Source organism: Sus scrofa, chromosome 4, assembly GCF_000003025.6.
Source record: "Sus scrofa isolate TJ Tabasco breed Duroc chromosome 4, Sscrofa11.1, whole genome shotgun sequence".
Lineage (NCBI taxonomy): Eukaryota > Metazoa > Chordata > Mammalia > Artiodactyla > Suidae > Sus > Sus scrofa.
In genome coordinates, this window is record NC_010446.5 from 37323281 (window position 1) to 37349802 (window position 26522).

The window sequence follows — 26522 nt, forward strand, 5'->3', positions numbered from 1 at the left end:
ACAGAGGAATGGATAAAGAAGATGTGGTACATATATACAATGGAATGTTACTCAGCCATTAAAAGGAAAGAAATAAGGAGTTCCCGTCATGGTGCAGCGGTTAACGAATCCGACTAGGAACCATGAGGTTGTGGGTTCGGTTCCTGCCCTTGCTCAGTGGGTTAACGATCCGGCGTTGCCGTGAGCTGTGGTGTAGGTCGCAGACGCGGCTCGGATCCCGCGTTGCTGTGGCTCTGGTGTAGGCCAGTGGCTATAGCTCCGATTCGACCCCTAGCCTGGGAACCTCCATATGCCGCGGGAAGCAGCCCAAGAAATGGCAAAAAAAAAAAAAGACAAAAAAAAAAAAAGAAATAATAACATTTGCAGCAACATGAATGGTCCTAGAAATTATCATGCTAAGTGATTTAGCCATACAGTGAGAAATCAACATCACATGCTATCACTTACATGTGGAATCTGAAAAAAGGACACAATGAACTAACTTCTTTGGAGAACAGATACTGACTCTCAGACTTTGAAAAACTTATGGTTTCCAAAGGAGACATGTTGGGGGTGTGGGGATGAGCTGAGGGTTTGGGATGTAAATGCTATAAAATTGGGTTGTGACGGTCATTGTATAACTATAAAGGTAATAAAATCGAATAATTACAAAAAAAGAAAAAATCACAACCTACAGAGTCTCTATCTCAGAACCTTATTTTTTTTTTCCCATGGCCCCCACAATAAGAAAATTTTAAAACTTTTTGTTGTTGTTAAGATACGTCTCCCTTACTAGATGGCAAGGTCCAGAATTGTATGGATGAGCTAACTTTGTTTACTGCTACATACTAGTGCTGGGAACACAGTAGATGCTTCACACATACAGGCTTTGTAAACAAATGGATGAATGAAAAATTAAGGAAGGAGCGGGAGAAAGGAGTAAAGGAGTGATGCCATAGATACTATTATGAATATATAAGGACTAGGGAAGTTTTTTTATTGCTGCAGATTTCAGACAGATGGCTTCCTAGGGAAAGCCTTCATCAATATATAAATATACTTTGAAATGTTGAAAGAAAAAAAATCCATTTCGCAAGGTGCTGGGGCCAGGTGTCTCTATTTTAGCAAATCACTGCATTCAAGAACAGGAAGCAGAGCTTGGAGATAGAGCACTACACTAGGGAACTGAAGACCTGGCTGAGCTCCATGGTTTCCACTAAGTCACACCTGTGTGCAGCTATGTGGGGAGACACTTTGTTCACAACTTTCCTTTTCTTGACAAGGAGCTAAAATGGGGTGATCTAGGCCAAATTCAAATTCTCAGTTCAATGCATCAAAATAATGGCTTATTAGAGCTGGAAGAGGTTCTGGAGCTCATTGTTTCCAGAGGTTTTCAAACTGCTTTTGAGCCACAGTACTCTTTTTTTAAAGAAAGTCTTATGGGGCAATAGGGTAGCAGGTGAGGGGCAGGTGGGGGAGAGTGGAGGCACACTATGTAAAACAGACAAAAGCAAAGCTGCCCCGGGATGGTTGTGTCATGAATGTGTATGCAGGTGTTATGATGGCCACAAAGTTCAAATCTGCTATAGGTCAACCACCCCTTGATGTAATTTTTAAATATATGTTTTCTTGAGATAATAATTCACATGTGATATAATCAATCTAGATAAATTATACATATCAGTGTGTTTGGATATATGTGCAGAGTTGTGAAAGCAACACCATAATCAATTTTTGTTTGTTTGTTTTAGGGCCACATCCACGGCATATGGAGGTTCCCAAGCTAGGGGTCAAATCGAGATGCAGCTGCTGGCCTACACCACAGTCACAGCAACGTGAGATCCAAGTGCATCTGCGACCTGCACCACAGCTCATGCTGGATTCTTAACCCACTGAGCGAGACCAGGGATTGAACTCATGGATAGTAGTCAGATTCGTTTCGGCTGAGCCACGACGGGAACTCCCCACCATCAATTTTACAACATTTTTGTCCCTTGCGAAAGAAACCCCACACTCATTAGCCGTCACGTTCCTCTCACAATTTCACTTTCCTCCCTCCTAATCAGCCCCTGGCAACTGCTAATCTATTTCATGTTTCTATAGGTTTTTCTAGTCTAGACATTTCATATGGAGGGAATCATACATGTTTGGTCTTATGATTGTCTTCTTTCACTTTCCACAGTGTTTATAAGGTTCATTCCTATTGTAGCATGTGCCAGTACTGCATTTCTTTCTTTCTTTTTTTTTTTTTTTAATTTTCCCACTGTACAGCAAGGGGATCAAGTTATCCTTACATGTATACATTACAATTACATTTTTTTCCCCACCCTTTCTTCTGTTGCAACATGAGTATCTAGACAAAGTTCTCAATGCTATTCAGCAGGATCACCTTGTAAATCTATTCTAAGTTGTGTCTGATAAGCCCAAGCTCCCGATCCCTCCCACTCCCTCCCCCTCCCATCAAGCAGCCACAAATCTCTTCTCCAAGTCCATGATTTTCTTTTCTGAGGAGATGTTCATTTGTGCTGGATATTAGATTCCAGTTACAAGTGATATCATATGGTATTTGTCTTTGTCTTTCTGGCTCATTTCACTCAGGATGAGATTCTCTAGTTCCATCCATGTTGCTGCAAATGGCGTTATGTCATTCTTTTTTATGGCTGAGTAGTATTCCATTGTGTACATATACCACATCTTCCGAATCCAGTCATCTGTCGATGGACATTTGGGTTGTTTCCATGTCCTGGCTATTGTGAATAGTGCTGCAATGAACATGTGGGTGCACGTGTCTATTTTAAGTAGAGTTTTGTCCGGATATATGCCCAAAAGTGGGATTGCAGGGTCATATGGAAGTTCTATGTATAGATTTCTAAGGTATCTCCACACTGTTCTCCATAGTGGCTGTACCAGTTTCCATTCCCACCAACAGTGCAGGAGGGTTCCCTTTTCTCCACAGCCCCTCCAGCACTTGTTATTTGTGGATTTATTAATGATGGCCATTCTGACTGGTGTGAGGTGATATCTCATGGTCGTTTTGATTTGCATTTCTCTTATAATCAGCGATGTTGAGCATTTTTTCATGTGTTTGCTGGCCATCTGTATATCTTCTTTGGAGAAATGTCTATTCAGGTCTTTTGCCCATTTTTCCATTGATTGATTGGCTTTTTTGCTGTTGGGTTGTATAAGTTGTTTATATATTCTGAGATTAAGCCCTTGTCGGTTGCATCATTTGAAACTATTTTCTCCCATTCTGAAAGTTGTCTTTTTGTTTTCTTTATGGTTTCCTTTGCTGTGCAAAAGCTTTTCAGTTTGATGAGGTCCCATGGGTTTATTTTTGCTCTAATTTCTATTGCTTTGGGAGACTGACCTGAGAAAATATTCATGATGTTGATGTCAGAGAGTGTTTTGCCTACGTTTTCTTCTAGGAGTTTGATGGTGTCCTGTCGTATATTTAAGTCTTTCAGCCATTTGGAGTTTATTTTTGTGCATGGTGTAAGGGTGTGTTCTAGTTTCATTGCTTTGCATGCAGTACTGCATTTCTTTATATGGCTAAGTAATAGTCCATTGTATGGATACAGCACATTTTAATTACTCATTCATTAGTTGATGGGCACTTGGGCTAATTCCACTTTTTAGCTATTATGAATCAAGCTGATATAAATATTCAGGTACTAGTTTGTGTGTTAACATGTTTTCGTTTCTCTTGGTTACATGACTAGGAATGGACTGTGGGGTTATATATAACACTATTTCTTTTGAGGAAATGTGTCAGGCTGCTTTCCTAAGCAGCTTCAACATTTTATATTCCCACCAGTGTATGAACTTCCAATTTCTTCACAACTTCACCAACAGTTGTTATTATCTATTTTTATCTTCACAGCCATCCTAGTAGGTGTGAAGTGGTGTCTCATGCTGGTACTAAGGAGCATTTCACTGATGGCTAATGATAGTGATAGTTTTGTCATGTACTCATTGGCCATTTGTATATCTTCTTTGGAGAAATGTCTATTCAAATCCTTTGCCCATTTTTAAACCAGCTATTTTTGTTTGTTTTTATTCTTTTAAACTACTGACAAGTAAGAGTTCTTTACATATTCTAGATACAAGTCCCTTACCAGATATGACTTAAAAACATTTTTCACCTATTCTATGGGTTGTCATTTCACTGTCTGAATTTTGATGAAATCCCATTAATTAAGCAGCTTGTGCTTTTTGTGTCATATCTAAGAAATCATTGCATAATCTAAGATGACAAAAATTTACTTCTATAGCTTCTAACAGTTTCTTAGTTTTATTGCTTATGTCTAGGTCTTGATCCATTTTGTTTTTTTTATATGGCACAGGACAGTATTTCTTTTTATTTCTAAAGGTTGGTACTAATTTCCTCTCTTTTATTTCATAATTTTGTCCTTTTCTTGGTCAGTCTAGCTAAGGATTTGTCAATTCTGCAGTTTTCAAAGAACCGAGTTTTGGTTCTGTTGATTTTCTCTGTTTTTCTACCTTCCTTTGTGATTTTATAGAACCTTTGAGAAAGTGAAGAGTTTGGGGCTGAAGCAATAGCAGCTTCCTACTCATCCTTTCACTCAAATGATCACATGCCTGGGATGACCCAAGCTGGTCCTACTTCTTTTTCTTTTCTTTTTAGTGGCACACTGGAAACATATGGAAGTTCCTAGGCTAGGGGTTAAATCAGAGCTGCAGCTGCTGGGCTATACCACAGCCACAGCAATGCAGAATTTGAGCGACGTCTGTGACCTACACCATAGCTCACAGCCAACGCTGGATCCTTAACCCACTGATTGAGGCCAGGGATTGAACCCCCATATACCAATCAGGTTCGTTACCGCTCAGCCACTATGAGAACTCCCAGCCAGTCCTAATTCATGCCTATTACCTTCTTTATTAATAGTGTCCACTCTCAAAACTTTCCTGACCAGTTGTCAAGTTTCACATGTTCAATCTACCAAAAGCCCTGGTCTGCAATTGTGGATTTCTTGGAGGTTGTGTCCAGCTTCCTGCAAGCCCCTTTCTGGTTGAATGTTCTCTGCAGTCTTGGATTCAGGCATAAATAAAGTACAAAATTAAATAAAGCATCTGATCAAAGAGACACACTTGCAGTCAGTTCAGTAGGAATTAAAAAAGTCTTTTGAGAATGCTTGCCAACTAAAGAAAAAAAGTAAAAGAATTATTAGTCTTGTCTCTCTCTTATTCTGTCCTTTTTATTCTTTTATAAACAAGTATAAACTGTGATTAAGGTTATAGAGAAATATTCCCAAGAACTACTATAGATAAAGCAGGCTGACTTTCCCAAGGGGCAAGACCCTGTAGTCTATTCTCCAGCTATGTCTGTGTACACACTCTTCCTTCATGAAAATGGCATTTCCTAGTGAGAAACCGCCATTTTGGAGGAGAAGTTCATTCTTTTTTTGAAAGAGAGGTTCCAGATCTAAGGGCTTAAGAAAACACAGGGACCACACTACCCCATCTTGCTACCTGCTTCCTGCATCACAATCAGTGTACCCAAATCTATAAGATGCCAATAATTCACCTTCCATTCTATCTGTCTATCTCACTTTGCCCTGTACCCATACTCTCCAAGGAGGAGGAGATGGTTTTGTGCTTCTATCTCCTTTAGCAAGTTAATCAGCTCTTTTAACACAGCCAAAGGCATACATGCAAACAAACAGTTGCATTTGATCAATTATTTCATTCACAGCAGGAGTCAGGGAACTGCACATTCAATATTTCTAGAAGCACCCTGTACAAACCAAGGAGAATTAAAAACATTTTAAAGTACTTTGTTTGAATCTCAAAATCTTTTATTTGTACTTTATTATTAATCTAGAGATCAGTCTTGCTGTGTTGGCCTGACTATTGCAATGTTAGTCACAAAACTTCATTTTATTTTAGTCAAATGTGTTTTTTCCCCCCTGCTGTACTGGTTTTTAGACTTTATTTAAGAGAGCATATTTTAGGAATTGAAGTTTTAAAACATTTTGCAAGGACTTGTTTATTAATAAGAATTTTCTTGATATCAAAGTTAAATCAATGAAAAATCTAGTACGTTCAAGGTTTTCAGTGGAACAAAAACGCTCATTAAAAGTCAGGGAAAAATATTACTGCTGTTTTTGGCAATAAAACACAATGATGAGACAAAGCTTCCTTAACAATGTAAAGACAGTGGGATAGTGACTCAAAGCACTGGCAGCTATTTTATTTTGATACTTAATGTAGTTCACAGAATACCAGTTGACTTTATTCTTAGGAACACATTTAAAAAAGGCACTGATGGATTTTCAGGCGTGATTACACCTACCAGGAAAATGACGCAACCCTTATTCACCCCTTCCAACTATGGTTTTTACTGGCATCTTCTATGAGTTACACTTTGGCACTCTTCTAAACATCATCAGGCCACAAACGCAGTCTAAATCAAATATTGTCGCAAACTAAATAATCCTGTGCTAAAAACAACCCAAGTTACAAAGACCCAGTGCTGTTTCCGTTCCAAGGAATGAAAAGCTTTCTACGGAATGAAAAGGGAAATGGTACTTTAACCCAAAAGAACCAGGCTGGCCAGAACATTAGAAAAACACTGTTAGGATCAAACTTCCACTGGGTGCCTACTGACATATATAATCCACTAGTGATCTTTTCCATTCTCTTTATCTCATGAGTCCATGTAATGGATCATCAAGGCAACTGAGTTAGATTCACACAGAAAAAAAATTTTGTTTCATAGACATAGCCTATACTCCAAGTTCTGACAATTCTCTTGTACAAATGTGAGCCACTATTCACATAATTATTACAAAAGAACAATTCCAGGGGCATATCCTACTGATGACAGGTCAGTAGCATTCTCTCTGCATGTGCAGAGTATCTGATTTTCAAAAAGTTGAGGGAATGCATACAAGCAGTGCTGTTAAGCTAATGTAACAAGCCAGTGAAATTTTCATTCTTCTACACTAAATACAGATACAGTAATACATACTTGTAGCCGCTCCAAGTTTCAACTTGAAATTAGCTACATACATCTGGCACATAATAGATAAATTGGAAAATACTTGTTTGAATGAACAAATACAGAATATCTGGTACCTTTACAGATTTGGGAAACCCATATCATGCCCAGTGCTATATGAGTAATATTTTGGAAGCCACAGGAAACTTCATTATACATTCTCCTTTCCCTTTAAAAACAAAGACCACTAAACATAGATACAATGGAATATTACTCAGCCATAGAAAAGGATGAAATAATGGCATTTGTAGCTACATGGATGGACCCAGAAATTATCACACTAAGTGAAGTTAGACAGTGAGAGACAAGTATTGTACAATATCACTTATATGTGGAATCTAAAAAAAGGATACAAATGAACTCATTTCCAGAACATAAATAAACCTGCAGACTTTGAAAAACTTATGGTTACCGAAGGGGACAGGTAGGGGGGAAGGAGGATTAGACTGGGGGTTTGTGATGGAAATGTTCTAAAATTAGGTTGTGACGACGCTGGTACAACTATAAATATAATTAAATTCACTGAAAATTCATTTATTAAAAACAAAGACCACTACTCTTTACTTGAGGAGCTTTGTAACCAGACTAACTGGTCAGCCCCACAGATCTCCCTTACTTCTGTGACCTCTATCAGTGGTCTTATCACGCAGGGGTTTACACCAGTCAACCAGCATAGTATTACCTCCTCAATTCTGTACATTCATTAATAATCATCATTTACTGATTTAACAAATCTGTGCAGGGCTCCTACTATGTGCCTAATTTAGGCACTAGGATCACATGAGTGAACCAAGACAAACCCCTAAACTGGTTCTTGAGGAGTCTGATTTGAGAAGGGGGAGAAGCAATGAGTAAAATGAGTAAGTAAATCAGATAGGATGTTAGTTAATCAAATGTGTTATGAGAAAAATAAGAGGAGACCAGGAGTTCCAAAAAAGGCCTGCCATTTTAAACAGAGTGGTCACCTTAGGGCTCATAAGGAGGAGACATTTGAGTAAGGCCTCGGGGAGCTGCTGGGAAGAACCCTTTCAAACACCTGGTGGCAGGAATCCTGTTGAGCATGCTCAAGGAAAAGCAAGGGGGCCATTGTGATTGGGGTGAGTGAGAAAAGAGATCAGAGAGTAATGAAGGGGCCAGAGCACAGAGGGCTGAGAAGCCGTCATTGTAAGGACTTCGGCTTTTTTTCTGAGGGGAACAGGAGCCTTGAAGAAAGCTTTTGAGGGGACAACAAGAATCATTTAGCTTAGGTTTTAAAAAGGTAGCTCTGGCTGGTGTGTTGAGAATATGAGGTAGGGAAAATACAGCGTAAAATGGACATGACTCAGGAGGCTACCTCCTCCGTAACCTCGCTAAGAGATGACAGTGGCCTGGACCAAGGCAAAACAGTGAAGGTGGTGAAAAGGAGTTGAATTCTGGATATATTTTGAAGGGCCAATAGGGCTTCCTGACAGATTAGATGTGATGTATAATAGAAAAAGAGGAGGTGAGTATGACTTCATAAATTTTGGCTTTAGCAACTGGAAAAATGGGAGTTGCCAATGACAGATATGAAAAAAAAAAAAAAAAGACTATGGGTGGAGTATGTTTGGAGGAAGAGAAAGATCAAGAGTTCTGTTTTGAACATGTTAACCTCATATAGTGAAATGCCATAGTCCTCACTTACAATCCCAGTTCATTTTTCTTAGCATACGTTTACTTGTAGATTAAAAAAGCCTTCTATTTTTGAGGCATTCTAGCTAGAATTGTATTAGAGATCTAATATAAAATAACTTTTATTCATTAAAGCCAAGATTTCTCTCATTGTACTAGCTGGAAATTCTAGTCTACCAATTTAAGAATTAAGAAAAGTTCCTGGTTGCCTTTCACTTACCAAAGCCAAATGTATTTATAACTTCTGGTTCCCTAGATTCAAGAACAATCTGGGCAGGATAAAATGGCTCTGGAAATAGAATAAGACCTTCAGGTCAAACTGGCTTTTCCACCTACTTGTTATGGGGCTTTAACATCTTTAGATTTCATTGATGACAACATAAAGTGAAGAAAATATTTATAAGGATAGGGTGAGGTTAAATGACGTAAGTGAAAAGTTTTCATGGATTGTAAAGAATTAAATCAATATTAGAAGCTATTGTCCATAGCTTGCCATAGCTTTTCTATTGTTCTTGTTTATTTACTTTTTAATTCATGCATCCCATCATATTATAAAAGGGAGTAAATGTAGATAAAGTTCCTCAAATTATCTCAACAAACTGGTGAAAGACCTCTGAGAAGCTTTCTGGGGGTTTCTTCACCATTTTCACCCTCTACCCTTCCAAGAGCTGCCCAGACAATGGTAACAAAAATGCCTTATCTTACATAGATCTGATTCAATTAATGAATTCTGAAACAAAACATGCACTAAACTGAAAGGACAGAAAAACAAAACAAAACAAAAAAACCCTGGTAAAGTAATAGGAAACAGCATGATAAAGCAGAAAGAGCAATGAAAAGTGGGCCATGTTATGTATTATTGGAAGAGTCAACTGGACTGTTCCAAAATGCTGGGATGGGAACAGGGCAGAATCTTAAGACGTAACCTGTAGAAGAGAATGATGACATGGCAAGAAAGGAAAAAGAGATGGCCGAGGAGATTAAGAGCAAGGTCTTGGCTCTAACTGTTGCCAGTTTAGTTTGTGCCCTTGATTGCCCTCCATTTTTATTTATGAAGAAGTGAGGGTAGGCAGATCATCTTTGTCAATTCCATCACCATATGCAGAGTGACTGGCAACTTTGTTGACACAAGTTTAGAGGTGAAGTCTCCATTTCTTAAGAATCTTAGTGAATTAGGTTAGAACAGTTAGGGTCCTATGTTCTTAAAAAAAACCAACAAATAAACAACAATCCCCCCTCCCCGGCCCCCTGGAAATACTGTCAAGCTTTCACAGCTTTCCCCTAACTAACTGAAGGAGTCTGGAAGATTGAGGGGGGATTCTTTTGTAACTCTCCATCATGCTCTCAGACCCAATTTTATTACAAAACTTCTTATTGGGCACCATAATTATTTACCTTCTGACATAAGCTATGAATTCCCTCAAGGCTGGGAAGATATTTTATTCATCCTTGTAAAATAGAGCCTCTAGCACATGTATAACAGAAAGTCAATAAAAGTCAATTTCCTGATTCCCCTTCTGTGTACAGCTTTTCCTTCCAACCTTTTATTTCTAAATTGGTAATTCCAGAGCTCTTTTAGTCAGCTCTCATATATACTTCATTATCCTTTTGTGTCACAGACTGCTCACATAAAATGGTTAATGCCAAGTAATTTCACAGCAGGAAACCTAGAATTTCAGACAATGCATCTTCTTACAAATGGAATGCTTGTGACATAAGGGGCCAGTATTATTCCAGGAATTCATCCGAACTGTCATTTAGGTTACACTATTGCTGTCCTGAGAAGAGAAGTTTTGGCTTCTAGTTCTTCTGAGTCACCTTCCATGGTTTTTATTGCGACACCATCATTCTTGAGAATTCATTTTTTTTTTCCAACATGCCATTGTGAAAATATTCAAACACACAAAAAGGTCAAATAATTTTAGAGGAAGTATCTGTATACCTACCACCTAGATTCTCTAATGAACATTTTCTAGTTTTCTTTTTTTTTTCTTTTCATGGCTGCACCTGTGGCATACAGAAGTTCCCAGGCTAGGAATCGAAACCTACAGCCACGGGATCACTAGATTTGAGCTTACATTGATCTGTGGCTTATGCTACAGCTTGTGGCAATACCAGATCCTTAACCCAATGAGCAAGGACAGGGATCGAACCCACATTCTCATGGATACCATGTTGTGTTCTTAACCTGCTGAGTCACAATGGCAACTCCTAGTTTACTTGTTTTAATAACTATCTAGGAATGGAATAGATCTCAGTAGGAAAAAAGGCACCTTAATTTTATTTATTGTTTATGATTTAAGAAATCAACAAAAATGTTAATAACCATACGTATTTATTAAGTCCTTATGTGCTAAGTCCCTTACCTATACTACTTCTATTCCTTAAAAATTCCTATAGGGAAACAGGTTTAGAAGGTTAAGGAACCTTACCAAGTCCCAGAGCATATCTCTGAAAGCTAGACTCACACCTAAATTCACTTTTTAGTATTCTATACTGATCCTAAAAGCCAAAGGAGGGGAAAAAAAAAAAAAACCAGACAATTGAAGGAGAATTAATGGTTACCTGCCTATCATTCATTTAAATTTTCCCCATCCTAAGAGAAATCAAAATTTTCACAATGCCCTTCCACCGTATCCTCTATGTCTCAGGGATAGTTAACTACACTTCTAGGATTCAGGGGTCTAACATGTCATTTTCTTTTGATTGGTTCAGAAATTCAGGCCCAAGCCAATCAAAGAGAGAACTGCCTAAATCATAGGGCCTGGTTCAGGAATGAGCCTACAACCTAATTGAGTCCAATAATTCATGGAAAGAAGTTTTCTCAGAGCTTCTGGGAAAACGCTTCCTCCTTCATATAAGGTAGCTTTGTGCAACACCAGGATGCCATGTGCAGACACAGAGGTGGGAACTACTATGGTCACAGTGCCACCATGAGGAATGCAATCTAAGGATGGAGCCAATGTATTAAGAAGAACATAGCAGTGGAAGTCAAAAGAAAAGAAACTATTAGACTGAGAGAACTCTCAAGTCTCCCCTACCCCTGGAGTTCCAGTTATTAGAGCCACTAAATTTCCTTACTGCTTTGGGTTTTCTGTTATTTGTAGCTATAGACATCATAGCTGATAAGTGAAACCATTAAAAAAATACTTTAAAGAAAACATAATTGCTAAAAAAGAACACAGTGAAAGGAATTTATTCACAGAGCTGTTTGAAGGGTCCACTGAGTGAGGGGGCTGCAGTGAACAGCAAGTATTCTACACAACTTCATTCCCAGGGTGGGTTTAGCAACAGCAGCAGATGTTTCCTCAGTTGTTCAGGCACTGAACTCCCAGGCCTTCCCTGAAGAACAGTATTTATATTCCCATCAAAGAAAGGAATGCATTCTAGTCAGATTTTTAAAAGTCCGTTAAGTTCTTCCCAGCATCTCTCACATGCTGCCAACTACATTGTCACCCAGTCCCCAAACTCTTCCCCTAGTTTTGAGACTGAAATAAGTAGGCATCAACAGAGCTAGGTTCTAGTTCAGGCTGTAGTTGATTCCCAATGCCACCTGTTTTCTTGGATTCAGTTTCCAAACTGAAGCCCTGGGATTGCTCTCAGGAACAACTAATAGACTACTGATGAAATACAAATATTAGGAATTCTTATCAAGAAAATACAGTATGTTTGCTACCGCTCATTGGTACAGGGCTTCTGATCAGTCACTACCAAATAAGAAATGATGCTAAGAAATTTGCCAAAATATTATGCAGAGGAAGAAGTAAATTATTAGCCCTAGTCCTCTTCTCCTTCCCAACAGATTGGTACATAGTGCTGATGGAGCAAAGAGCAGCTCTCCAAGGAGCTATGTCATTAATGTCAGTGTTAATATTTATTACATAGGAAAGCACAGTTCAGCTGACCAAGACGAGTGCATTTTGGAGAGAACAGAATATCAGGAAATTACACAACGTAATAGCTGAGAGACCATGGATCAGCTGCCCGGGCTGAGTATAAAGTTGGTAACCAATAACAATGGAAGAGTGGGAATGGATAACACATTTCTTCTGCATAACAATTTTGCCTGAGCTGGGACTGGCACTATTTATTCAATTTGCCATCTTAAAACAAGCAAGCCTAGTAGAAAGGAGGGTAGAAAGTTGTTTATAAATCTTTCAGTGTGATGGATGTCTAAGTTCAGGCTCATATTGTCCTTTTGTTACTTACAGGAGTTACACCCAAATCTATCCAGAGCATGCTATGTGTTAAACAAAAAAATTGTTGCTTCGCTACTCAAAACAGTATTATTTATAAGTATCTCATACCATTAACTTTTATTTTCATTCTAAAAGTAGATCCAAGAAATATGTAAAGAATCATTTTTGAGATATGGGAGAGACGCAATTCTTTTTTTTAAATGATGTGCAAATGCATTTATTTGTGGGTTTTTTTGTTTATAATGCAATTCTTGATTCCAAATTTATTTACCTATTCAAGTTACCAAATCTTAGGATTCTTCGAATGTTTGTGTGTATGTATGTTGAAATTCTTTTTAAAAATTTTAATTTGCCTTCAAATACTAGTATACTACTTCATATATAGTCTAAGAACTTTCTAACAGTATATTCAAATCCCCCTCTAAGATTATATATTACTGTTGTCACATATTACACTTTCATGTATGTTACAAGTCCCAATTACACTGTTATTATTTTAGCTTCCCACAGTCAGTATTCTTTGGAAGAGATTTAAAAAGTGAGGAGGAAAAGTCCTTTACAGCTACCCACATAATTATCATCCTTAGTGATTTCATTCTTTTGTGTAGAGGCAGATTTCTACTTAGTATCATTTTCCATCTAACTAAAGACTTTCCTTAACATCCTTTATATGCAGGTCTACTGATGATGCATTGTTTCAGGTTCTGTATGCATGAAAAAAAATCATTATTTTGCCTCAGTATTTTAAAAGATATTTTGTTTGGATATAGAATTTTCAGTTGACACATTCTGTTGTTCTTTACTGCAAAGATGCTGCTTCGCTTTTTGGCTTGTGTTTATAGCAAGAGGTCTGTTGCAATTAATTTATCTTTGTGTCTTTTTTCCTCTGGTTACTGTTAAGATTGTGTCTTTAAAGTGGTTTTTAACAATCTGACAATGGTACAGTTTTCTTCCTGTGTCTGGGGCCTATGATTCTTCTTGGATCTCTCAGGTTTATAGTTCTCATCAAATCTGTAAAATGTTCAGCCACTATTTCTTCAAAGAGATTTTCATTTTTCTGTATCTTACTGTCTCTTCTCTCCTGTAGGTGCCACAATTGTACACCCACTAAGCTGTCTGAAGTTTCTTACAGCTTATATAAAGCTCTCTGATCCTTTCCCCTCTGCTGTTCTTTGGCATGTTTTATTTCGGATAGTTTCTATTGCTATCTTTTTTTTTCTTTTTCTTTCTTTCTTTTTTTTTTTTTTTTTTTTTTTTTGTCTTTTGTGTATTAGGGATGCACCCACGGCATATGGAGGTTCCCAGGCTAGGGGTCCAATTGGAGCTGTAGCTGCCAGCCTATACCACAGCCACAGCAACGCCAGATCTGAGCCGCGTCTGCGACCTACGTCATGGCAATGCTGGATCCTTAACCCACTGAGCGAAGCCAAGGATCGAACCTGCAACCTCATTGTTCCTAGTGGGATTCGTTTCCACTGAGCCACGATGGGAACTCCTATTGCTATGTCTTAAAGATCAGTAATATTTCTTTCTATAGTGTCAAATCTGCCAGGATTTCTATTTAGTTGTTTTTTTTTTTATTCTCAGATATTAGACTTTTCATTTCTAAAAGTTCAATTTTTAAATATATTTCATGTTTTTCCTCAGCATGTTCATGCTTTCCTCTACCATCTTGCATATGACATAATTTATAATAACTGTTTTAATGTCCTTGTCTAATAATTATATCATCTTTGCTATTTATGGATAATTGTGTGAGTAATTTTTCTCCTTATTATGGGTCATATTTTCTTGCTTCTTTTTATGCCAGTTTTTACTGGATGTCAGACATGAATTTTGATTTGTTTGAATCAAGGTACTTCTACACTCCTCGAAATATCTGTATTTTTTTAAATATTCCTTTAAATATTAGTTCTGGGACACATTATTTGGATACAGTTTGATTCTTTAGTTCTTGCTTTTAATCTCTTTTGGATGAGACTAGAAGAAAGTACAGGCATGTGCTCTTAGACATTATTAATATTTGGGTATGTCTCCTCAGGTAAGGGAAACAAAAGTAAAAGCAAGTGGGACTATACCAAACTAAAAAGCTTTTGCACAGGGAAGGAAACTATCAAAAAAAATGAAAAGGTCACCTATTGGGTAGGAGGATATTTGCATATGGTATATCCAATAAGGAGTTACTATCCAAAATACACAAAGAACTCATTCAACTCAACATCAGTAAAGACTAAGAGCCTGATTTAAAAAATGGGCAGAGCTGTGAATAGACATTTTTCCAAAGAAGATGGCCAATAGACAAATGAAAAGATGCTCACGACCACTTATCATCAGGGAAATGCAAATCAAAACTATAATGAGATGTCACCTTGCATCTGTCAGAATGGCTTTTATCAAAAATACAAAGAATAAGTGTTGGTGAGGATGTGGAGAAAATAGAATCCTGTGTCCTGTTGATGAGAATGTACACTGGTGCAACCACATGGAAAACAGCATGGAGCTTCCTCCAAAAATTAACGCCCCCCCCCCCCAAAAAAAAAGCATCATATGACCCAGCAATCCTACTCTTGGTTATCTGAAGAAAATAAAAATACGAATTAGGAAAGATATATGCACACCTATATTCACTGCAGCAATATTTACGATAGCCAAGATTTGGAAGCAACCAAAGTGCCATTATCCATTCAAAAGATCATACAATGAAACATCACTCAGCCATAAAAAAGAATGAAATCTTGCCATTTGCGGCAACATAGATGGACCTAGAAAGTATTTTGTTAACTAAGTGAAATAAGTCAAACTAAGACAAATAATATGTGATTTCACTTATGTGTGGAACCTGAAAAAACAAGTGAACAAACAAAACAAAAAATAAATGGAGTTACAGATACAAAGGACAAACAGACATTTGCCAAAGGGGAGAAGGGGAGGGAGAAGAAGGAAACAGGGGAGGCAGATTGAGAGGTACAAACCTGTAGCTGCAAAGGAGATGAGTCATGAGTATCAAATGTATAGTGTGGGGAATGTAGTCAATAACTATGTAATGTCTTTGTACAGTGACATAACTAGACTTATCGTGGTAAGCATTTTGAAATGTATGGAAATATTGAAACACTATGTTGTGTAACAGGAACATAGTATTTAGGTCAATTACACATCAAAAACAAACGAACAAAAAGACTCACAGAAAAAGATCGAATATGTGGTTACCGGAGGTTTGGGGATTGGATGAAAGTAGTCAAAAGGTACAAACTTCCAGTTATAAGATAGGTTAGTACTAGGGATATAATGTACAACATGAAAAACATAATTAACATTGTCATATGTAATATATGAAAGTTTCAAGAGGGTAAATCCTAAGAATTCTTTTCTACTTTTCTTTTCTACTTCTTTAATTTTTATCTGTATGAGATGGGGACTGTTCACTGAACTTACCATGACAATCAGTTGCTGATTGTCATGTAAATCAAATCATTATGCTGTATACAAATACCTTAGACAATGTGCTGTATGTCAATTATATCTCAATAAAACTAGATGAAAAAAGATTCTTTATGGTTTCACTCCACTTATGTAATATTTTCATGCCCTGGAAATCCAAATATGAGTTGACATAAAAATGTGATTCTTCCTTCATTTTATTAACTGTAGCTTTTGTCCTACTAAATGGAAGCTGAAAATGAGGCAGTTCTGCTTTTTTGGGAATACAAAACTTGAAGAATTTAACTATCATTTTCTACTCTACTTATTCATTTTTTTCTTATTAAAAAAGCAGCACAGCCCTAAGTAAATAGATCCAATAGCTAGGTGCAAGTAAAATGACACTGGCTCCTTTTTGACCTGGGATGGATGGATGGATGAATGGATAAATGTGTACGCGAACAGATATATGGTTAAGACAAAGGAAAATCTGGAAGAAAATATACAAAAATATTCTAATAACTATTGAGCTTTTAAACACACAATTTCACTGAAGCCTCACAATAAGATTAAGAATTAAGGAGCATTATCCCAAATTTACCAGTGAGGAAACAGGCTCAGAAATCAACCAGTCTGCCAACCTTTCAAAGTCATAAAGTGAGTCATAAAGTGGTTGTGCTGGGATTTGGACCCAACCTTTCTTTTTTTTTTTTTTTTTGTCTTTTGTCTTTTTGTTGTTGTTGTTATTGTTGCTATTTCTTGGGCCGCTCCCGCGGCATATGGAGGTTCCCAGGCTAGGGGTTGAATTGGAGCTGTAGCCACCAGCCTACGCCAGAGCCACAGCAACGCGGGATCCCAGCCGCGTCTGCAACCTATACCACAGCTCACGGCAACGCCGGATGGTTAACCCACTGAGCAAGAGCAGGGATCGAACCCGCAACCTCATGGTTCCTAGTCGGATTCGTTAACCACTGTGCCACGACGGGAACTCCAAAAATGTAAGGTTTTTTTTTTTTTTTTTTCTTTTTGCCATTTCTTGGGCTACTCCCGGGGCATATGGAGGTTCCCAGGCTAGAGGTCGAATTGGAGCTGTAGCTGCCAGCCTGCGCCAGAGCCACAGCAACACTGGATCTGAGCCGTGTCTGCGACCTACACCACAGCTCACGGCAACGCTGGATCTTCAACCCACTGAGCAAGGGCAGGGATCGAACCTGCAACCTCATGGTTCCTAGTCGGATTCGTTAACCACTGCGCCACGAAGGGAACTCCTGGGCCCAACTTTTCTGACCATTCTATATTTTTCGTACTATGCTATATTATTTCATTTAGAAAATGACTGATAATATACTTACTAATATAATGTAATAAGTAATTATTGCATTGAAATAAAGGTAAATTTCAATAGATCTGAGAAATATCCTAATACTGATTTTGGCAAGCAAAAATCTTACAAGGGAAATTGGTAAAGGATTTGCCTTTTTTTTTCTAGATTGCCATGTTAACATGAGAGAAAAAATAAATTTATCTTTAAGTAATGAAAACATAAAGTTCTGTATTAAATAATCAAGTAATGTAGAGCTATTTTTAAATGATCTGGATCAAGCCCAAATCCCCATTTGACACCAGGGTTAAAATTACCCTAGCCCATGAGACTTCCTTCTCATACTGAAACACTTTTAAAAGAATAATAATTTTAAATAAGAGATTTCTCTTGGAGTTACTTTTTTCTAGTTAAATCACATTAGCCCACACAGACTATAAGTAATCTCTAAGTGTAAATCTATGTACTCCCTTGAATTTGTCATTTAATTTATTTTTGTTTATTTAATTGAGGAAGACTGGAAATTAAGTAAGTACTAAGAGGTTTCCATACACATAAAGAAAAAGCCAATATTTTCCTGGGCCTCTTTTCTAGGATTAAAAAAAAATGGGTTGTTCAGAGTCTATACTTTTTGGATAGGATGCCAGCATGTTAAAATCAGCTGTACCTAACTAGCTTTACATTTACATAACCCATCACCCGGGTCCTGAGGTACCTGGACATCTGTGGTACTTTATCACCAAACAATATGAAGGCACAGAAACATTTTCATGTTTAACTTAATGGTCCAGGCTACTAATCAGTCCAAGCAGTAAAACATATTAACACCTATGTTAAACATATGTTTGAATAAAACATGTTAGACACATAAAAAGAATTTTGCTGTCTCCACATGATATTCAGAATGAAGTAAAGATGCAGTTCCTGCCAGGGTGATAGGCAGATAAGAATGTAAATAAGTAAATAAACAAACAATATATATATATTGCTTTAAATGCCTCAATAAAACTTTCATTCTATTAAGATGAATACACTGATTTAGACCACATCAACTTGTCACCAACTACTGGCCTGGCAATATGCAAGGTACTAGCAATATAAAGGTAGTGTTTATTCCCAAAGAATTTAAGACAGGGTCTCTAACCTTTCAGACATATTTGCAAGGTGTAACACACAATGCTATACATTTTGGGACACCCACAGATGAATCAGACTTTGAGCCTATCTTCAAAAAAGAATGCAGCGTAGTAAATGATCTTCTTCACTGCAAATAACTATAGATTGGTGTTAAAAATAGAGACTTAAGAAGTAAACATTTAACGGAACAGAACAGACTTGTGGTTGCCAAGGGGGAGGGGAAGGGGGAGGGATTGGGATGGACTGGAAGTCTGGGGTTAATGATGCGAACCACTGTATTTGGATTGGATAAGCAATGAGTTCATGCTGTATAGCACAGGGAACTATATCTAGTCACTTGTGGTGGAATATGATGGAGGATAATGTGAGAATACTAATATATATATATGTGTGACTGGGTGACTTTGCTGTAGAGTAGAAAATTGACAGAACGCTGTGAACCAACTAAAATGGAAAAAGTAAAAATCATTTAAAAATAAATAATTTAAAATATTAAAAAAAAGAAGTAAACATTTAAAAAGCACATGGGTGTTCAGGCAGAAATTGGAAGGATCAGGGACTATAAGTGAGACTTAAGCTTGGCTTGAAGGCTAGGTAAGATTACAGCAGCAATGGATTTAGGTGGAAGGGTAGAACAAATCAAACAAAGAGCAGGATAAAGGAGCAATGATAGGAAAAGAGGGAGCCTGATGGGGGAACAGGAGTTAGAATCAGTTGTGTACCTACATTTGGGTGGGACCATTTGTGTATAAGACTCTTACACACTCACAGGAGGACTTGGTGCATCCCTGGCCCCAATACTCAAATGCAGATTGTGGATGCACAGCAACTTTGACAACCTAAAATATTTCCAAGCAACTCTACCCTCATCTCAAATGAGAACTACATAGGTTTCTGTGTAGGAAAGCTGAAGTAGGAGAGATACATTGCAGCCACCAGATCAGGCTGAGTTCTCATTTAAGTCCGTGGGCAAAGGGAAAGCAATGAAGATCTCTGAATGAAGGAATGATATGGCCCTAAATAAACTTTAGCCTGCTGTGTATGTTGGACTGATTTAAAAAGAGACAGAAGGCTAAGTCAGTGAGGAGGATATTTACTATTGCTGCATGGTGGTAAGGGCCACATGGCTGGAGATGAGGGCCCCCAATAAGATAAAAGTAATTTTATTCTTATCACTGCCATAGACAATAGCTTCTACTGAGCACTTCTGTGTACTAAGAACTGTGCTAAGCACTTCACTTTCTCATTTATCCTCATAGAAAGCCCCCAAACCTTTTTGTGACTCTGAAAATATGATGAAAAACTAAGAATTGCTACTACCCTTATTCCCATTTTACAGATTAGTAAATTTAAGTTTAAAGAAGTTAAGAAACATGCCCAAGGATACAATAAAATGCAAAGGCAGGAAGCATTTTAGACATACAGTCTAGGTTGGATTGTTGGCTTCATCACTTACTAATTATGTGATCTTGGGAAAATAACTTAAACAACCCTACGCTTCAGTTTTACCTTTTGAAAAATAGAAATAAGAATAGTACCTATATTTTATGGGGTTTAGAGAGAACTGAGATGATGCTCCTATAGTACTTACTCTACTTAGCTAATAATTACTATACAATAAATGACTGTTATCATCATCATCAATTATTCTGAGTCCTTAGATATAGACTCCTAAAATTCTTACACAGCACATGATATCCCTCCTCCATTGATATTCTTAATGGAAAAAGTCAATCAAACTTATTCTGTGAGAGCATTTCTGGAAAGAATTTTTTTAAGTTTAGAGAAAGATTAGGGGAACTTTCAGTCCATTTTAATAGTATTAAAATAGAAAGTAAAGTCTAATTATGCTAAGAAACTGATTTAGGGAAAAAAAATCCACTGTAAAACAATTCCTGCTCTCAAACAAGGCTGCTTAAAAGACCGCTCAGAGAGTGAAAAGACTGTGTTAGGGTAGTGAAATTACTCCTATGCAAATAAATATGTCTGTGATTACTGAAACCAAAGCTTTGTGTTTTTTTTTTTTTTCATCGATTAATTCTCAGTAATATAAGTAATTTTCTAACATAGCTCTTTGTACCTGGCACATGGTAAGCAGTTAATGAATATTACCCACTGCCAGCATTATCAACACTACTGCTAACATGTGACTCTGGAGAATTTTAAGATATACAAATTATTCATGTTAAAAGTCCTCTCAATGGTATTTCTGCCAAAACAACATCGCAGATAAAGCACTGGCAAAAATCAATCAGAGTTCAACCAGCTAATAAAATATCTGTACAGAATTTATTTGATATTTACTGTATTTTATATGGAAATTTAATATGCTGCTTTTTATATAATGAATTCATTCAGCTCATTGCAGAAGTCTTATTTTTGCAACAATAAGAGATTTTATAACTAAATAAGAGGTTTACAAGGTTATATAAAGGTATATATAACCTTTTAAGAAAATTCAGAATTGGCCCATTACTGGCCTTCCTCCTCTTCCCTAAATCAGTGTTTCAGCTCAGGCTCTTATCATCTGTATTAGTGCTAGAGCTCCCAGTGGTCTCCCTACCTAATCCCTCTGTCACTATTCCAAGCGGGAATCTAATGATGTCATGCTCCTGTTTTAGATACTTCAATGGCTTACTATTATAATACAATAAAAGGTCAACTTTACATAAGAACAAATAACACCTGTATAAACTAGTTTTTGCTTATAAACTAGTTTTTGCTTATTTCTTCCTATTAAAACATTCACATCCATATCAGTTAGGTCACTGAACTGCCTGCCCCTAACAGCTCTTTTAACCAGTACATTCTCAGATGGGGTGTGGAGGGACTAGCCTGGCTTCAGTACTCATTAGCTAGTCCCACTCGTACCAATTATGGGACTTTCTTGAGACTCAGTTTCCAAATCTGTACCATTTGAAAAAAAGCCCCGAACTCAGAGAGTTGTTGTAAAGACTAAAGGAGTGAAGCTATATAAAATATGTAGACTATCTGGCCCCTAGTGAGTATCCAATAAGCCTTTACTGGTGTTAGAGAGTATGGGAAACTACCTCAGTAACAGACGTTCTGACATTGATGGAAATCAATGTTCCCAGCAGATTTTTGTGTCTTCCAAAGCTGCTACTGAGTGGCCAAACATTTTAAAGCCAGGTATACTGGAAGATAATCTGTAAATAAAAAATTTACTCCTTAAAAACATACAGCTGAATGGGCTCTGACAAATGCAGACAGTTGCGTAACCACCGTCACAATCAAGATACAGAATATTTCCATCTCCCCAGTGCACTTTCATGTCTTCCAAAGGTGCATTACTGAATGGGCTGATTTTTAGAAGGAAAGGTGGAAAGGCACCTATGGCACATTTGCTGAAGTTCAGGAATCTTAAAAAAGTGTGGAAGAAAGATTATTTGATTTAGATTTTGGTGTTTATTTTATGTATCTCTAACCTCTGTGAAAGGACTTTCAGTTATTTGTTGCAGAAAACCTTTGATGAAGCGCCAAAGGTCTAGAAATAAGCAATTTAAAAATGTATGAAATCTTAGATGAGAATTATATACATTCCCATGGCTCTGATGTTAATATTTTTTTAAAGTTGTTTCTTTTATGTAAAAGTAACTCAAAGTCCACACATTTGCTTGCTAGAAAAGTACAAACTGTCAGATAGGAAACCAAGCAAAGCAGAGACCCTCAGACATTCTGAGCGGCTGGCTCAATTATCATGTTTTTACTCGGAAGAGATAATAATGAATTAGTTATAACCTACTTTCCTAGAGCTTTCATCTTTATAGACAAGCATTTTGGTAGGTCATGAGAAATATGGTACTAAAAGACAGCATTGGAAAAGAAAAATAAGTGAGAAAGGAAAAGTTATCAAAGAGATTTCAAGGCCAGAGAGGAGGCATATAACTTAACTTGGATAGGAAGAAAGAGAAATATGGAGCAGACAGGGGTGGCCTGGAGAGAAGCATAGATGAGAGGGGACAGTAGCGCTGAGAGGGCAGAACTGACTGAAGATGGGGATAGAGTTGGAGCTAAGGGACTTACCTGTTCTGACCAGCTTGACCATAACATTATTATTTTTACTGTAACTTTATTATGCTTCATAGACAGTTGGATAGTGTGCTCTGTGTAGTTCTTTAAGTTGTAGAGAAGCCTAATACAATAAATAAGAGCAAAATTCTGGGGAAATAGAAACCTAATTTTGGTAGAAATGTCCATTATTTTAGAAATCTAAAGCAACAGGGACTATGTATATTTTATGATGGTCGATTTTTTTTTTTTTTGTAAATGAGATTTTTCCTTAAAAAACATAATTTATAGCTATCAAAGACAGGATAAGAACAGGTATCAAGCATTCATGGGACAGGTCACCAAGTGAGTCATTACCAGAGACGGAAAGGAAAGGAGGGCTAAGGAAGTGCCTAAAACCAAGTGGTTAAGTGGAGGAGGAGGAGGAAGGAGAGAAGGCAAAGGAAGAAATGCTCAATTAGTGCTATAAGCTGTCCACATTCCTCTCCAGGATCTGTAGTGTGCGGATCAAAGAACCCCCACCTTCAGATCCCCAATGATGTGGTTCTATTCTTTGCCCCTAAAAATATGGTTTTTATTTTGCTACAAAAGTTTTCTTTTCTCTAAAACACTGATTTGAAAATGAGCATGTGTTACTCCTTACATATGCTACCTCTGTGAGTAGGCTTAATAAGATGATTACTTGCTATTCAGGAATAACAGAGTAATTACTGCAGCCAAATGAACATAACCCAGGGCAATCTTAACCCTCTTATCCTTCTATTTAGTCAATTTAAAAAGTGTGTTCTTTTTTTTTTTAAAGAATTGTAGCTTCTGGAAACAATAGATGATATTATATGCTACAGCTCTTTCAAATTCTAATTGAAATAAACCAATACTGTAACATATTCTATTATATTAAAATAGAAGGAAATGCAACTATAATATTTATGTTTGAAAATCACATACCTATGAATGTGTGAATACAGCTGATCAGGTTTAGCCTAAAGTGGATCTGAGCTTCAAAGCATACCTGTTGAAGTCATTCTCTAGTTAAATTAACTTCAACTCCTCTCTATTGCCTTCTTACTTATGAAAACATTTCAGCCTAGCAGTCGAAGCCTTCCACACTATTTACCCAACCTGTCTCCATCAAACATACAGTTAATCATCAATTTCTTCCAGTTCTTTTGATGTATATGTGGCATGTATCTTATCTTTTCTATTTTTATGAACAGAAATAGGACTTTCTATGAATTGATGCATTCATCTTTTAATTCATACTCCAAGTACTTATTCAGCACCAAACTCTACTACATGCTCAGTATTTCCCCTGGGTTTTATCATCTCCACTTCAGATTACTGTAACAGTATCCATATCAGTGAGGACTGTGTTTGGCCTTATGTAATAGAAAGCCAAATACCAGTGGCTAAACAATTTACCTTTATTTATCTAACAATACCTTAAGTCCAGGGCTAGATGCAGTGGCTCCATGATGTCATGCACATCTCAGGATCACTTTATCTATCCACTTTGCTAACTTTGGTGCAAAGCTTTTGTCCTGTTTGTCATCATATGGTAACAAGTAGCTAGTTGCTTCCATTATTATTCCAAGAAGTAGTAAACAGAAGAACATAGGCACTTTCCCAGAAATCTGGAGAACATTTCTCTTTATATCTCATTGTGAAGAACTGCATCAAGGGAGTCAGATGATGTCAATGACTTTATCTTTCAGTTTTGCTTATTCCTGTGAGTTCAACTCTTCTTTTTTGACAAAGATATTCTTCATGCGATAATAGTGAAGGAAAAGAGTGAGGCAATGGTCAAAGGAAGCTCCACTATGACAACATCTGAACTTAATGATTCCTAGCAGAGAGGGCTTCCTCTTCCCAGTGCCTTCATATGAAACACTGCCCCTGCCTAAGTGCTGTGCCCATATCTGGACCAAGGGGATTAATACAATAATTTGTTGGGCTTGTGTCTGACGTTACCTTGTAGTGGGAATCTCTATCAAAACCACTCAGAATAGGAGAATGTTGTTTAGGCAAAGAAAGCAAAGTTCTATTAGCAGATGAAGAAGGTTAAAAGTACTGTGCAAAGACAATACTTGTCCATATAGCAGGACTGAACAATTTACAAGCTAACATTATTTGTGCCGTACTATATGATACAGAATTTTAGGATATGTTCAAAGTACTGAAGAGAGCCAAAGCTGCTTTCTAAGGACCATCCCCTAGCTTTGACTGGCAGGTGATCCCGAATTCCCTGTGGCCGAGGCTATCAGCTGTACCTCAATATTCATTATCCTTTCATGGTAGAATAATTTCTAGCAGGGCGTATGGCCCTATTTTAAAAAGACTACATTTCCAGCCTCTCTTGCAGCTACTTATGACCACATGACTAACTGTGGGCCAATGGAAATGATGTATGTAACTAGTTATGTACAAAGATATGTTGGTATACATATAGCCATATATATTACTAGTTATATAGATAGTTCCAGTTATTTGTTTACTATTGTCTATCTTTCTCACTGAATATATGAGCACTAAACCATGAAATCAGAAATTTTATCTCTTTTGTTTAATTCTGTCACCCCAGTATCCAGACGTGTTTGACATATAGAAAGGGTTCAGTATTTACTGAGTAAATAAGCAGGTCACTCTTCTCTACCTATTCAATTTCAACTTCTCCGTGAAGGTAGATTTTGAACCACTGAGCCTGACGTCTTTTCTTCTTATTCTGAATAGTTATTACAGCACTAATTTTCTGTAGACCTTATCTGACACTTTTCACTTACTGTTCTGAGTTCTTAGTTATAACTGGTCTGTTTTATTTCTCAACCAGATTATAGATTCTAGAAAGCATGGACCACAGTATGTTTATCTTCCATGTCTCTGTCAGGCTGCAGTCAGTCTTGATGTTTATGGCATAAGTTGAAGCATAAGCTTGTTTATCAGGAGAAAATGATACTGTTTTTAACATTTACAGGGACTAACTAAAATTAAGACAGGTGTGATACAGCTCAATGCACCTAAGAAGCCCTTCCCTTGCAGAGAATAGGCAGAAAAGTACTTAGTAACTTTTCCAGGTCTAGATTTTAAGAAAAAAAATTAAAGGGATTTCCTCATAGGCTCTCTTGTCCATTTAAGGCTCTTCTTGAATTTGTATTTTATTAGAGCCTGAGTTTATTGCCAGGTTAAAGTAGTCAATCCAGATGCCTCTGAAGGGAAACAAATACTCAGTTGACAGGTGACAGAAGGTCACTACATGCATGTTATCCAAAATTCCTATCTCCTTTTCTAAGGAGAAACGTTATAGAAAGTTTACAGAAGTTGCAGAAACATGTAACCCTTGAAATGGCCTCTCCCATTCATGCCTACCTCAAGACAGAAAGCACTGAGATAGACTAAAGCATCAACATCCTCTCTCATATCAGTTTTAGTTCTTGCTTTCAAACCCTACCTCACTCACTTGTGTTCTTAAGGTATATTTGCCTCTATTTTCCTCATCCTGCCTTAAGTTCTACTACAGGAAACATCTGCTATTATACCACCACTCAAAGTCCCTCCCCTCTTATGTTACTAGTTCCAATGATCCCTAGTAATCCTTAGGTTGGTCAAGTATGCCTTGTAAGAATTTTTCACCATTCACTAAAACCCAAGAATTTCCATTCCTAAAATGAAGGACAACTCCAAAGCAGATGATTTCCAAGTTAAAACAGTAATAATACTCCAAAAAACAACCTCCACCACCAGTCCTAGGGCATATACTCAATCACAG

At 37.3% G+C, this 26522-nt stretch overlaps 1 protein-coding gene across 11 annotated transcripts in view; it reads right to left on the reverse strand.

The window, feature by feature from the left end:
- The window catches only part of VPS13B (vacuolar protein sorting 13 homolog B), a 735231-nt gene that overhangs the window by 237352 nt on the left and 471357 nt on the right, over positions 1-26522 (reverse strand). Inside the window, exon 34 of one of the 11 annotated variants that reach the window (XM_021090613.1) lies at positions 19152-21897. The exons of the other annotated variants lie outside the window; for them this stretch is intronic. Within the exon in view, the coding sequence (XP_020946272.1) occupies positions 21871-21897 (27 nt within the window). The 3' untranslated portion in view covers positions 19152-21870. Of the gene's footprint in view, positions 1-19151; positions 21898-26522 lie in introns of those variants that run through there. 11 annotated transcript variants of the gene reach the window in all.